The following is a 15,174-nucleotide window of genomic DNA, read 5'->3' as shown; positions in this document are numbered from 1 at the left end:
ATTCTTTCATTGTCATGTCACAGCCATTTTAAGAGCTGTAAAACTTAAATCACTGATTTAAAACTGTGTTGACCAGTATATCTGTGTTTTGTAGATCTGTACCTGCACTGCAGCTGCGCAGTGCAACATCTAGAGCGTGCTGAAGCAGCTTCCGCCAAGTGCACGCGCACAATGTGGGATTTGTAGTTTTTATGGCAACGCTTTGAGCATCTCCTTCAAGAACCTCTCGACAAAAACTCACTTTGGAACGAAAATATTGACGACTGGGCTCCGACTGGAATGACATGAACGGCTGCACTTGCATGTTGTCTTTTTAATGTGAGAATAGCTGAAGATGCCGTTGCCTCGTGCACTACAACAACCAACGTCGCCCGCAATGAAAGCGAGGCAGTGTAAACACAACTCCAGGAACATGAAAAGATCGGGTGACAGTGAGGGGGAGAAGAGAAGAAAGGTATTGATAGCGTTTTTCTCCGTTAGGTCTGGCATATTTCTAAGCCCTGTCGCTCGTTGAATATCTAATGCTCCTTATGTGATGCTGCTGGCTGCATTTTGAAGGCTAGAGAGCCGCGAATGTCAGCGCATACCTCACCTTGCCTGTTTCCTTTATTGTGTTTTCCATTTTTTCCCCCAGTCTACCACAATGAAGAATTACAGTTGCATTATAAACGGTGCTTTTATCACGTTAATACACTGCTGATAAGACGGTGTAGCTTGCAGAATAACGTCTCGGCAGAATCCCATATCAAGTGGAAACACGATATGAATTACAATCTGTAGATATTTGTGAGAAAATAGTAGAAATGATAACTAATCTATAGGTTTATTATTAATGTTTCAAAAAACCCAAACAAACAAGAAGGAACGTCAAAAATCAATTTGGGATGTGATTCTGGTGTAAACAATGAACCATAAATCAGTTTTTATTTGTATAGTAGCAGCAGGAACAGCTAAGTGCAACAGTTAAAGAAAAAGGTTAAGTTAGTGTGTAAGTTTATGTCAGGTTTGGCACGGTGCCAGGCCAGCAGTCTGCATCTGCTTCAGGCTTTACTGTAGGTACAGTGGACACTAATGGAGCTGTGATGTACACTACACATGATACCTTAATGGATAATGTTGTAAATACTGTTCATAAATAATACGCTCTGTAAATATGCAGTAAGACATGCTAAGGTCTACTAAAATAATCCTGCATCAGTTAATTTAGGGCTATTGTAAGTAACATTTCTGTACTATAATATCTAAAAATGCTTTTTTTTTTCTTCTAATTTTGGATTTACATAGTCCCATGTCCAACACTGGTCAAACACAGAGAAATCCCTATTTTAGTCAAGGTAATGGTGCATTTCCTACTAGCTGTTGTGAGCTAGTTGCTATATCTTATGTGAAAACATGGGATACTTGTGGGAGGAAGAAAGTTAGTGCATGTTACTAAATATTAGATGAATAGTCCTGTTTTTTTTTACAGCAGCCATTTTGAAATGCACAGGTGTTCCCAATGATAGTAATTACATTTCTGTTACATTGAGGTCAAACAATGTCAGGGTGCTGATACTGTGCATGTTGTCTAACTAGAAAGGTACTGCAACACCAAATGGAACAGGACCTAAATTAGTATCATTGGTAACACATGTGTTTACCCTACCATTTCTTATCAATATGGCTGCTGTGAAAAATATCTATAAGACTTCAATATTACTATATATTTCTTCCTGAGTCATGTCAAATAGATTTTCATCATGTATGGTGTTTGTGTAAGTGATGAAAACAACTCCCATGGTGCCACTCCATTCACAATATCATCAAAATACTTTTGTTATTGTTTTGATGAGAGAGAGGCCCCATAGTTGCAGAATTTACATATTGTATGTTTAATAGAGATGAGTGCATGATTCTTCACAGCAGCCACATTGATATGAAAACGCAGAGTAAACACAGGTGTTACCAATGATACTAATTAATGTTCCATTTAGTGTAGCAGAGCCTTTCCAGTGAGCCAACATGCACAATAGAGGCATCCTGACTCTGTTTGACCTAAATGGAGCAGAACCTTAATTAGTATCATTGGTAACACCTGTGTTTACACTACTATTTCATATCAAAATGGCTGCTGTGAAAAAGGTCAATTTTCACATGTTGCAAACAGAGATGGGTGCATTTATGACCTGTGATGACAAAGTGTTGTGCGTGCTGGTGCATTAAGCTGTATTTCGTGCTGACCTGGGCTTAAACAGGCTTTGACATGCTGTATAACCGTAACTTTGTTGTTTGTTGAGATACTAAAGGAGAGGAAGGAAAAAGGGCTCTGCTGTGCCCAAGGCATCCTGGGCTGTTTTTGCCTATAGTCATCGTGTCTGTCTGTCTGCCTCTCTGTCTGTTTCTCCTCTTATCTCCTGACTTGGACGCAGTCTGCTGTGGCACATGTGTTTGGATCATGTTAGACAGCAGTGAAACTATGTAGGACGTGGTTCCTCCTGTTTATGAAAGCAGCCATGGCGGCCAGATGAGCGGCTCAGAGAGAGAACTCATTCCAGCTGGCCCTCAGGCAGTCAGGCAGCACTGCACAGACCTAATGGCTTAGCTTCCTTTCTCTTTAGATAAATAAAAGGATGAGCGAGAGGAATTGTAATTGCAAAATGACTGTATGACTGTAGAGCAGCCAAGGAAGGAGCTGCATGCATTTTTGGCGACTTTTTATAATTTCAGTGGTTGTATAATGATACAGTTATTATCATAACTAATAACTTGGATATGATGCTTGTCTTATCCAGTAAGTGAGTATGTTTGCAGTGCTGCACAAAGTGAGAGATGCACTATGATGGCTCCACTGTCATTCTGAGTTAGGGAATGCAAGCAGCAACAGATTAGTGCCAAATGAATACACAATCTCTTTCGAAAATCCCACCACACAGAGTCAGTATAACATACTGACAGGTGGATGTCATAGCCTATATATGTTTTTTAAGTGAAATAGAATAGGACATTGACCTAACTACCCAGGGAGAATTTATCATCACGTCCAGTCCACTTTAATTCACATTTATTCACATTTATTTGAATTCATAAATCGTGGTGTGACCTTAGGTTCCCAAGTAGCTCTATCTTAATGAATTTCCTCCCCAAAGCACTTCGATCTTGCCTTGTGTCCGAATGGACTGAAAACATTTTGTTATGTTTTACCAGTATTGTCATCACAAGATGAATTTCCACACATGCCATGGCAAGTGTGAAAACAGCACTGGCCCTGTCCCTTAACCCGATGCTCTAATGCTGTCTTTGATGCAAGCTCGCCATTTGGACAGCGATGACAAGTATAAAGTGCTGTGTCGAAACAGGAAGTGTGTGTGTGAGCGGCAGGCTAAGTAATGATCACACAGGGTCACCAGATGTTGTGAGGTCCTGGGCTCAGCTCAGCCCATTGCTTAGATCAGCCTCATTGGTTTGCTCTGGTTGTGGCACCTAGTGCAAGCTGTTTAGGGTATTTAATTTCTGAACACTCATTAAAATGGTTTGTGTTTCCCTTGGCAATTCTGTTAAATTAACAACTACCGAGGTAAAAGCTGATTATGTGGCCACACATCCAGACATGGTTAATCAATTCTCCCACACAAAATGTTAGCCAGTGAATTAGTGTAAAGGAAACGATTTATGGCGACTAATGCCGACGTCCTGTCATGTCAGGCCTGGTGTTTTAGCAAGAGGGGGGTGTCAGATTCAGCACATTCAGCAGCTTTGTGCTCCGCCGGCCATCTTTTTCTCCCTTTTAACCCAAGCTACATGCTGCTTGCTCTATTAATGAGCCAATAATGGAGAAATAGTGTTGGGTGCTGACATAAAACATGGGTATGGATACCTAAGGCAGGGTAGCACATAAGCTCCAACAGAGCTAGATTTACACCTAGGCTCTGTGTAGAATGGTAGAAAAGGGAACACTCGGCATGGGGGCTCTCACAGCTTCATCAGACCCCCGCCGGTCGAGCTGTGGAAAAGCCAGGGCTCAGAAAAATACGGCTGTGGCAGATAATGATACCATTACACTAATGGAGCTGGCAAATGAAGGAGAACCCAGATGCCCTGCTTTATTACCGGAGGGGGTCATTTCCTCGCTGCATTCCTAATGGCCTGAGCACACAGTATTGATCAGGCTATCATGCTGCTAATCCTCTACAGAATTACTTATCGCTGGCTAGGTGTCGATCCACCACATGCCCTGCTCTGGCCTTGCCGCTGGGTGGCCACTGTGTGTCCAGCAGGGACCCACTGGGCCGTTTATCCAATCATGATTTAGGGCCAAGCAGGGATGTTGTCTGGGAGGTCTTCAGCAGTGGGCTGGCCAGTTCAATGTGTAAAAAAGGAGGTAAATGAACCTTGCAGCTTTCATTTAATTAAGGAGTAGGCAATGATGTGGTTCCTCCCTCTTTATGGCCCTATTGGCCGCTGTGGAGCAGGGGAAGCTGTGAAGTTGGGTGTTGTTCTCGGTAATTGTGTTGTGCTGTAAATAAGAACAGGCAGCTCTTGTGTCATCAGCACCAGTAGGATGCAAGATTTCCACCAGAATGCTGGCCTGGTTTGATTACAAAGTGCTCTACATACTTAACTGTAAGAACTCCACATGCAAATGTTTCTTTTGGCCAAATTATAGTGGACCCCCCCGGTTCCAGGTCTAACGACTACAATTAGAATAGTGGCTTTATGTGAAAACTGAAGAAAATTTTCTAAATTATTCATGCTATTCATTATGTGAACATGACCGAGACTGGTGTAGCCCAGTCCCATCATCATTACAAATGAATAGGAAGGTCAGGTAGCACAGAACACGTTGCCCAGGGCTTGTGACCTGTCATATCCTTGGCCCCTTTACAGGGCCCCTGTGTGCATTAGCATCCTCGGGCCATTGGAAGCGTGGCATCCCAGCATCAGCAGACCCTTCTTGTCACCTCTGGCCTTGGCTAATCAAAGAGTTTACCTTAAGGGGGGCATTTAGCCCTGTTCGTTAGGGCCACTCCAGTAGCCATAAAGAAGTATTTATATATTTCCATCTGGAACAACCTGTCGTGGCTAGGGAAACTAGCTATTGATCCAGATATTTAGTCATTTCTTTCTGCGTGCGCCATCAATATTGTGCAAACATCCGTCCACGCGAGGCTTGACCTCAGCCCCGGCCTCTATTTTTCGCTCCCATTGGAGTTCAATGATATACTATTCTGAAAAGTAAAATCAATGAATGAATATGAAGTTTTGGTGTGTAATATAGTGCAGGCCCAAGGCCTTGGGTCTTTCATTGATCTGCTATGTGAGCGTTGGAGGGGGCTGATTAGTCTGCTGCTGAGATTTTCCTCTACATGTCTTTACCTTGTCTTGCCTATTTGATCTTTGGCTCATATATTTGGACTGAGTTGTTTACAGATCAGCTTGGTGTGTCAAGCCTCTCTTTGAAATAATTCAGCCAGCATAATAAAACTGTAATGGATATGTGTTCCTGCTCAGTTGGGTACAATAATGCCATTAGTTGTATTAAAGTGAAACCAGTGAGATATGAGATACAGTATGATTTGAGCTACAACAGTTAATCAATTAATAGATTATTAATTTATCATTACATTAATTGCCAGTTATTTTGATAATCAGTTCATTGTTTGAATAATTTTTTAAGAAAGAAAGTCTAAATTATTACTGTAGTATAATTCTGATTCAATCTTCCTAAATATGAATATTTTCTGGTTTCTTTATTCATGTATGGGAGTTAACAGAATATCTTTGGTTTGTGGGCAAAACAGACATTTGATGTCATTTTGGACTTTTGAAAACACTGATCAACATTTTTCACCATTTTCTGACATTATATGGACTGAACAACTAATTGATAAATGGAGAAAATAACTGACAGATTAATTGATGATGAAAATAATCATTAGTTGCATTTGCTTTTATTTGCTTTATTGAAGGAAGTGTTTTGTGTAAATTTATATTAGTGTACTTGTGTAGGAGATTCTCTAAATTTTGGAGTGCTGCAGTAAGTGTAATGGAGGGTAGGTTTTAAATGTGTCAGTGATGGTGGGATGGGATTGATTAATCTATGTTTTGCTCGGCTTCATCTGAGATTTAATTATTAGGCTAAATTCACTGATTAGATGTCCTGCAGCTGGTGACATTTAAACGTAGGCAAGCTGCTTCCTTAAGATAAAATGATGCGCCACATTACTGTTTATTACCCCTGAGATGATTGTCTGTTGATGACATTCGGTTATCAGCCATATAAGGGCTGGCTTAGCTTCTCATGATCAATGTGAGAAATCCTGCACATCGTTCCCTCACTTCCTACCACCTTTTTTATAGCAGTCTGTGTTGAACGCATGACATTTTAAAGGTGCATGATGTCTACATTTGGTTTGCATCTGGAAGGATATCAACTTTTACAGCCCCGCCTGCATTGTCTCAGGGTATATGGCTAAGATGGCTTGCCACGGACTCCCATATGTGCTTAGGAGGACCTGTGATCTTAATAAACATAAAATGGAAAAACAGAGATAGCCTTATGCTAGGCATTACCGTTTGGAGGGGCCTGGAAATTGAAGGCCATAGTCACTCACTTCTGAAGAGGTTTCCTACTGGCTGCCATGTACTCTCCTCTGACTGGTTGGTCACTGTATGACATGAGACAAGATGCAAAATTGAAAAGGAGAGTTCTGCCAAAGGCAAAGTTAGATATATTTCCCCATTTCCGCGGATTTCAGCCAACACAAATCATCTTTACACACATCAGGGCTCATAAAATAAAAAAGAATTAGACCATTAAACTACTATACTACTATATAGTCAGTGCATCATTAAAGCAGTTTTTCATTCAAAAATTTCTGAAAATGCAGTGTTCAGCCTGTCAAATATGGACAATTCCATTTTTTGTGTGTTTATTATATTATGCTGAATATTTTAGACATTTAAAGACATTACCTTGGACTTTGAGAAAGTGGGATGGATCTTTTTTTTACTACTTCCTGTGATTTTATAGATGTTATTTGATAGGTGGCATTTTATCGATTAAACATGACAATTAACTTTAGTCTTGGTTATTTGATATCCGATAATAAATAAAACAGTTTGTACAGGGGCAGTAAAAATGGCTGTCGGCCAAGTAGATCTCTGACCCAATTGCCTGACCAGGCCAGTGAGAACTAGTGTTGAACCCTGTCCATGAAATCATGCTTAGTTTGATTTCCTAATAGTAGCATTGTTACTCTTTGCAACATTCCTCCTAAATGAAAAATATATATACTGAACCTTGATTGTTTAAAAGTAGAATAGTCTAATAGATAGGTAGGAATTGTCCAGGCTCTTCATAAATGCACCAGAAAGATAACTGGCTGTTGAGTCTCATACCTAAGATGTCTAATACAGATGTTTTGGTTTGGTTAACACAACCTGAGCACAGCAAAATAATGAGATTATAAGGGAATACAGGCAGAGGGCAGGGTCTCTGCAGATACAGCCACAACTACACATTTCTACAGGGGTCAAAAGTCATGATCGAAAGGGATTGTATTTATATGAGCCTATGCATTGTCTTGTAGGGAAGTGTAGCATATTATGCCTTTAACACCTTGGGAAATATCCTGTCGGTGAAATACTTCTTCAGTTACTAATACAAGGGTATATTGCTATGTTTAGCATATACCACCCGCATGCTCTTCTCCTATGGAGGCAGTCACCGGGATTGTCCAAACAGCCCTTGACAGCTTACGTGTCTGACAGCCCCTGCCGAGCACCTCATATTAGTGTTGAGGCATTAGCCACAGATGTCAGCGTATTCGCAAACAAGGCCGCGATGTGGATCATGCAAACTGGCCGACCAGATCAGCCGTCAGATTCAATGAGATTACATCGAATGTGACCTGCCCAAGCAGGGTTCATCTGTCATGCATGTGTCCCGTCACCAGAGAGACATAGAATAATCAGTTCAATCAATAGATGGTGGTGGCTCATTGGACTGGTGCTGAATAAACATGGGACTGACCCTCTCACCTCATACACAGAGGCTAGATCCTCCAGGGGGTTCATTAGCCACTCGAGGCTATGATCCAGGCACGTCGTTATTTTCCTTTTCTGTTTGTTTGGCATTCTGGTGGTGGGGTGTGTATGTGTGATATGTCCTGGTTTCTTTGTGTGTGTATTACACATCTGTACTTTCATGTGTGTGCTGAGGTTTCTGATGCTAATGCTAAGATAACATAACATATAAGTGTTAAAACTCTTCAGTCAGCTTGTTTAGCATATTAGATATGTGAAAGATTAACAGTTACAGATGCAATATTACACAGAATAAGTACAAGCTACCCTTGTTATTGTTGCTAATTTTAGCTAGCCTAACTCCAATAAAATGATTTCACGATGCAAAGCCACCTGCATAGGACAGAACAGTCTTCATGCTGTTTATTTGTGAATTTATTTTCCTTTGTAATGACTCACCTTTCCAATAAAGTAAAAGTGCCTGCTGCTACGGTGTTGCCCAACATCTGGTTTCAATGGAAAGTCCGAAACCCTTCATTCACAAAAGCTGCAGGAGACCAGGTTCACAAGGCGCTGTAAATAGTAACTGTTAATTTGTACATCATAAGTTCTTTTCTATAAACGTGAGCCATGAAAGTGTGTTAAAATACCTGGCATTCAGAGGCTGAACATAGGAAGTGCCTCCCTCAGCCAGAGCCAGGATTTAGCATTGCTGTTAACTCATTCAGTGGAGGTGCACTTGGCCTCCTCTGCTAACCACCATTAACAAAATAGTAGAGCCTGACTCATACTGGGTCCAATACTAAGGAGTAAAAAAAATCAGATATTGATATATGTCAGCCAGTATTCTTGAATTTGTATTTATTATATGTAACATAATATTATTTTGTAATATATTTCTTTACTTTATAGCAGTGGTTCCCAAACGGTGTGCCTCATTGCACACTTGTGTGCAGTAAAGGCAAGTTCAGGTGTACTGTGGGATTCTGTGCCATATGGAACTATACAAATAGTTGTGAATTAATTTTTGATTTACTATATCAGTACTCTGTATGCACTCATTTCCCAATATAGAGGCAAATTCTTTTCCCTAAAAAAAAAATAATTAAAAACCTTCCATGAAAGCCAAGGCCCTGATTGATTGATGGCTTTTTTTTGCACTCCAAGAACTCTGCCTAGTAATTGTGTCCAGCTTGGGGATCAACTTTCAATTTTCGTTTAGCAAAGAAGTTGGCATTGCCATAGTTTAAAATGTGAAAAATTCTCAACAAAGGCATTCAAGTAGCTATTCATTTCATCTCTGTCTTTTTTAAAGCTATAACCTCATCTGCGTCTTCCTCAGGACCTGAGGACTTAGTAACTGCACCAACTTCCAGGCTAGAGTAGGTTTTCCTGGTTATCCTGGCTTTGCTTTCATGGAGCTTTTTGTATCGCTCGTTCCAGCATTTACTCCGCATCAAGTCTTTGAGAAGTGTCTGCTTACTTCAGGTAGTCTGTTCATGTCTCAGTGATTCTTCCTCTGAGCCCCCCGTGTGTTTTTTCTTCATCAACCTAACTTTTCCTTGCATATGCGAAGGAGCCAACGACAGCTTGACTGGCATGCTGTCAGACAGGCGATGCCTTTCCAACGGTGGAGCATCAGCCTTTTCCTGAAAGCTTGTATGTGTGTGTTGATCTATGTGTGTGTGTAGAAAAGTGAGGGTATTGTCAGGACGTGACCGGCACACTTTGCATGTTCTTCTCGAGACAGGTGCTCCTGGGCGAGCACTGGTGCATGACAGTTGCCTTTCATCGCTGTCTTCTCTACACTTAACCCCTGACCAGCCCTCCCTTCTTCCTCTTCCTCCTCATCCTCATCTTCTCTCGCCTCCCACCCTCTTTCCTCCACGTCTGACCTCTTCTCACGGCTCTTCCCTCGGCCGTCCTGAGTGATGGACTGCGAAGGCTGGTGGGCGGGTTGCGTTTTGTATGTGGTGGTGTGGTGCGGCAGGCTTGTCACAAGCCCAACACTGTCAGGCCACGGAAACCCAGCTGTCCAGACTGAACTGCTCACACACTCACACACACACACAGACACTCACACACACCACAACTTTTTGTTCAACAGTCCGTAATTCCATCCACCGGTGCTGTCAAGCACTTGATCAAACGTGCATAAAGAAAGGAGCCCCTTGGCTGAATCCCATCTTCTCTCTTCCTATCATAATGTAGGCAGATTTTCCCTCCTCTGCCTGTTTCTTCAACTCTGTTTATTCAGATGAGCCTGACTGGGGGGCAGCAGGTCACATCCACTTGCCTGGCTAAAACGGTCCTGAATTGAGGGTTGTCTCCAGTGAGATGGAGAGAGAAAAAACACAAGGAGGGGTTAGGAAGGGCTGCCGAGCGGTCATGTCAGGGCTGTTTTCAGGGCTATTTGTGTGTGTGTGTGCATGTGCCATGGCAGGGGTAGGGGTTAGGGAGTTTGAGGGTTCAGTTGTCAACCCCTGTGTCATGCTTGCCCTGGCCCTGTTATGTAGAGGGCATCCACTGTCATTTGTTGCGGGACTGTTTGAAGTGGAGTGAGCCACAGAAGCATAAAAAGCAGTCAGCACACTGCGAGTGCTCAGGTGCCGTCAAGTACCACCCATTCATTTAAAAGTACAAGTACAAACTCACACTCCCTTATTAATTTGACACCCCAAATTTTGTCTCTTCTGATATTTTTTTGGAGATTTGTTCCATGGTTGGCCTTTTAAAGGAGCAATATGTAACAACTGTGTGTCCAGAAACGAATGCAGCAGTCCAAATAACGAGTTGGAGCCATAGACACTATATTAAAGTGACTGCCTGCCTTCTGCCTGCCAAACTCCATTAACATATTGCTCTATTTAACCGTTATAAACATCTACTCCTTCTGCAGAATTATTAAGGGTTTCATACGACTCATAAACAGACACTTACTCATTTGGCCAACATTCGGCATTAATTTGAACTCTACTTAACATGAAACAGACAAATAATGATAGAAGTTAAGGACAGGAATAGAAAGTTCAAAGAAGAACATGTTGGTTGTAGCATTGTTGTCAGAGAAGCGAGTATTTGCATGTGTCCTTGGTCTCTGATAACATATTGTGGTCATTTTATGATTTATTACAGTAAATATATTACAGATTTCTCTTTATAAGTAGAAACTCTTACTCTGCAGGAGCTAATCCCTTAGTAATTTGACACCCCAAAAGTTTGTGTCTTTTCTATTTTTTTTTAAGAGATTTGTTTGAGGGTGAGCCTTTAAATCAAAATCAACCCCGTGTTAATTCAAGATCCAGATGTTATGAATAGGATGTACTTAGTTTTCTGTTGTTTTCCCGGTTATTCTTTGCGCTTCATCATGTTAATTGAAGTAGATGGATTAAAGTTACGCTTGAAACCAACTTTGGCGAACACATACACTGGATAAGCTTGTGGTTTTCATCCAACAGTCATTCTGTACTTCCAAGTTTTTTGAAGTTTATCCCTGTGTTTGTCAGTGTAGGTGTATGTGCGTTTTCATCTGACATACATCTCCCACATTCTCTCCGCTATGGAAAAAAACAGCAATGGTTAAGACTCCTTAAACTTGTTGTCGGAGTGTCAGCGAAGACATGAGCACGGCGCACACCATGAGCTTAATCCAACAACAGCCCGTCTGCCATACTGTACACCCTGCTATCTGCGAGTGAGTGGACCCCTTCCTCGCAGCCATTGTCATATATAGGGGGCATTGTCACATATGAGATGGACTCATGTAAATGCGATGACAGGCTACTGTCTCGGCTGACTGACAGCACAGAGGGATTGGGCTAATCTGAGTGACTGATTCGAGGCGCGCAGCAGCTCGGCTGTCCCCATAACTCCTGAGAAATAGACAGCTTCAGCGGAGTTATCTGTGTTTGTAAGTCCTTCTGCTGCGCTGGGATGACAATAGGGATTAGTGCCAAGGTTCTTTAAACTGTTTTTTTATTTTATTTTTGGGAGGGGGGACGGGGGCCTCTTATCGGCGTCTCGGCAGGATGCTGCCGCAGCCAGTTTTCCTTGACTGTCAATTAAAGAGGGGATCATTAACTTCAAGGGTATAAATGTTCTAACACTGGTATTACGTTGGGAAGCTAAGTCGCTGACAGATGTTCCAACTTTAATTCTCCACTTGTTTTTTTGTCCTTTAATTAATTTATGTATCACTATTCGGGTTTTAAATATTTTTTCCTCCTGTCTGCTCTTTGTTAGCCTGTAATCTCAGTTACCATGGTAGTCGCAAAGACGATTGGGCCTTGTCACTCGGCTGTGTTTCTTATGAGGTTCAATCGGCTAATGTATTCAATATCACCCAAACTGAAAGGTAAACAGTATCTAATGGCGTGTGTGTTCACGGCACTGCCTCAATGCAGCCTGGAGGCGCCGGGCGGGAGGAGAACAGCATGTCTGCCTCTAGTACTCCAGGCTTTTTAGGAGGACCCTACTACTTAGAACGGCGCTTGATAAAAACAAAACGAACGCAGCTTGTATCTCTGTACATGTGTGGGGGTTTTTTTGGGAGGTAAACAAAAGTAGTGTACTACTTTGGGGTTCTCTTTTGGAAGCTTTGTTGGCGGTTGTGAAGCACGCATGTGACAGCTGTGGTTGAGATTTACTCAGAATGGAAGTAGAGACGCAGAGCTGCGACAGGACACACTGAGGTGTATACTGCAGGTAGCCACATAGAGAAAAGAAAGAAAAACAAGAGGAGGAGAGACGTTAAGCGGAGTGGGAGAGAGATAGGCGACAGAGACTGCTAATGGGCAAACTCTCTTCATCCACCACCACTGCCATCACCACCACCACCCTGTTCTCTCATGACAGCTCTTTTCCTTTGTTCTCCCCCTCGGCCCACTCTCTGCCGGGGATTCGTGACAAGTTTTCGCGGGCTGATCAAACGCCGCGGTGACACCTGATTAGGATGTAGCGCGTGTTTACAGTCGTGCATGGCGAGGACCCCCCCTTCTCAGACAACAAGGGAGACTTCACCTTGACTAATTAAATTTGCACCTGCAATGCCAGCTGTGACAGCCACTGGAGGGCTGCATTTATTTATGTCACTCCATACATACTTCCTGTGACGTTCATGGAGGCTGAGTTTGCAGTAGCTCCTCTGTTTACCCACAGTGTTGGTTTTAAATGACTGTATGTGCAATATCATGGATTTCAAAACTGCTTCTGATGGATTTTGCATTCTTCCTGCGTAAATATGTCTTCTAATTACATTTCTGGCAATTTCTGCTTGAGACTGTTATCGAGACAGATATTTAGTGGAAACGACTAATATTTTCTCATTAACTCATCGATGTGAATGTATACATTTAATCTGTTTAAGTTAATTAAACTTTAAATTTGTAGTTTTTTCAGAACACTTAAGAACTTATAAACATGAGTCCATTTAACTTGAAGTCTTGAAATGATGAGTTGATTGAATGTACTGTACAGAGTTCAATCAACTCATTAAACTTTTAAACACGATCAGCATATTAGCAGACTTCCCAGCATGCTTTGTATGAAGATTAAAAATTTCCTGAGACCTCCCCCCTTTTTTTTTTTTTTTTTTTTTTTTTGAAGAAAACATATATTAAGGAATCTTGCTGTGTATGTCTAATACACCGTAAAGTAAGTCATAGTGGCTTGTTTTCACAATAATGAAAACAATGTGAACCAGGATAAAGGATACAGTCTCTGCCCCCCTTACACTTAAAATACAGTAAATTCATTGAGAGCAGTTTCACATATTGTCTTTGTGCTCCAGCAGTTCTGCTCCAGATGAAGCTTTAGCCAAGTTCTTTGTGTGAAATGAAGAATTTCAAAGTGAGAAAATGTAAACAGAAATCAAATTAGTTGAGCTGCTGGCTTAACTTACTGTCTTAAACTTCTTGAACATGTTTTCACAAATTCAACTAAATTAATATCAAGTTTGTGTGACTAGAAAGGTTTATTTGTTTTGAAACAATACAAAATTACTTAAATGATTCAGTTTGTCTTTTCAAATTCAGTCAACTTAAAATTTTAAGGCAGCCCAAACTTTTTTTGCCTGGCAAGCCCCCATTTCTTATGACCTGGCTCAAAGTAGCCACTGCAAATGGGAAATAGAGCATGATAATGTTGTATTATGGGGTGTTGAAATCAGTAGAATCAGTGGTGTATTGTTTGCATGAATGGAAAATGGTGGGTGAAGGTGTCGTAGGATACAAAACGAAACAAAAGGAGAACTAAACTAAACTTCTTAATTATGACAATTAGCCTAAATGTAAAATTAACTTATGTAGGATAACAGGTGGCACAGATTAATATTAATATCAAATTAGAAACTTTTTGTTGTCATTTATGTTTTATTATATAGAATTTAGTGGTAGCCACTAGATGGTCTAATTATGTCAGGGTCAGTCCTGCATACTAATTACATCAAATTTAATTCTGTATTATCACTTTGAGATCTAATGCTGAAAAGGTTTTGAACCCTTGTTTAAAATAATGTGATTTGTGTGTTCCTCACCCAATGTGTGCGTATTTAATCATGGATTAATGTACGTACATATGGGTGCTTGTATTTAATCTGCCTTTCAGAGTGTGAATGTGTGTGTATCTATCTAAATCAGTGTTGAGAGTGTAAAAGGCCACAGCTGAAGTGAGCAGGACATCATTCACCCAGTAGCAGGAGACAGGGCCTGGTAATTTGTGGCTCTCCCCCCTCTCACACTCCCTCTCTCACCATCCTGCCTCCCCAGCCTCAAATTGACCAGGCTCGACTGCTGGTCATGCTGTATTACATGGGTTAGATGAAGTAATTATTTCTAGGCCACTGACTACAAGCAAGATTAATAGTTTTTGAAACAGCCATAATGGAGGGCTGACCTGCCGTGACATAAGCATTATTTCAAGCTCACCTCCACTCTCATCCCTCTCACCTCTGGGCACTGGCAGAGTGTGATTTATACCTGGGTTAATGAGGGGAGGGGACCTAGGAGCCCAGGGCCACCAGAATACCAGTGCAGTGATACAGGCCTGCTCCCCCAACTGAGTAGACAGTGGGGTCACCTGAGGAAAGCTGAGGTTTAGCTTGTTTGGGTCATGTAAAATCTTGATTAAAATCAACAAAAAATTTAAACTACGGTTCCTCTCACCTGTAGTGCT

The 15,174-nt window shown here is 41.4% G+C and overlaps 1 protein-coding gene across 2 annotated transcripts in view; it reads left to right on the top strand.

Moving 5' to 3' along the window:
* Positions 1 to 208: 208 nt before the first annotated feature.
* Positions 209 to 15,174, top strand: part of fto (FTO alpha-ketoglutarate dependent dioxygenase) — a 157,646-nt gene continuing 142,680 nt past the window's right edge. The window contains exon 1 of one of the 2 annotated variants that reach the window (XM_084720633.1): positions 209 to 454. In XM_084720633.1, the coding sequence (XP_084576759.1) occupies positions 335 to 454 (120 nt within the window). In that variant the 5' untranslated portion in view covers positions 209 to 334. The remainder of the gene's footprint in view (positions 455 to 15,174) is intronic. The other variant, XM_084720643.1, reaches the window with a different exon arrangement.

Source organism: Lutjanus erythropterus, chromosome 1, assembly GCF_056507025.1.
Source record: "Lutjanus erythropterus isolate fLutEry1 chromosome 1, fLutEry1.hap2, whole genome shotgun sequence".
Classification (NCBI taxonomy): domain Eukaryota; kingdom Metazoa; phylum Chordata; class Actinopteri; order Lutjaniformes; family Lutjanidae; genus Lutjanus; species Lutjanus erythropterus.
This window is presented reverse-complemented; position numbering and strand designations above follow the sequence as displayed.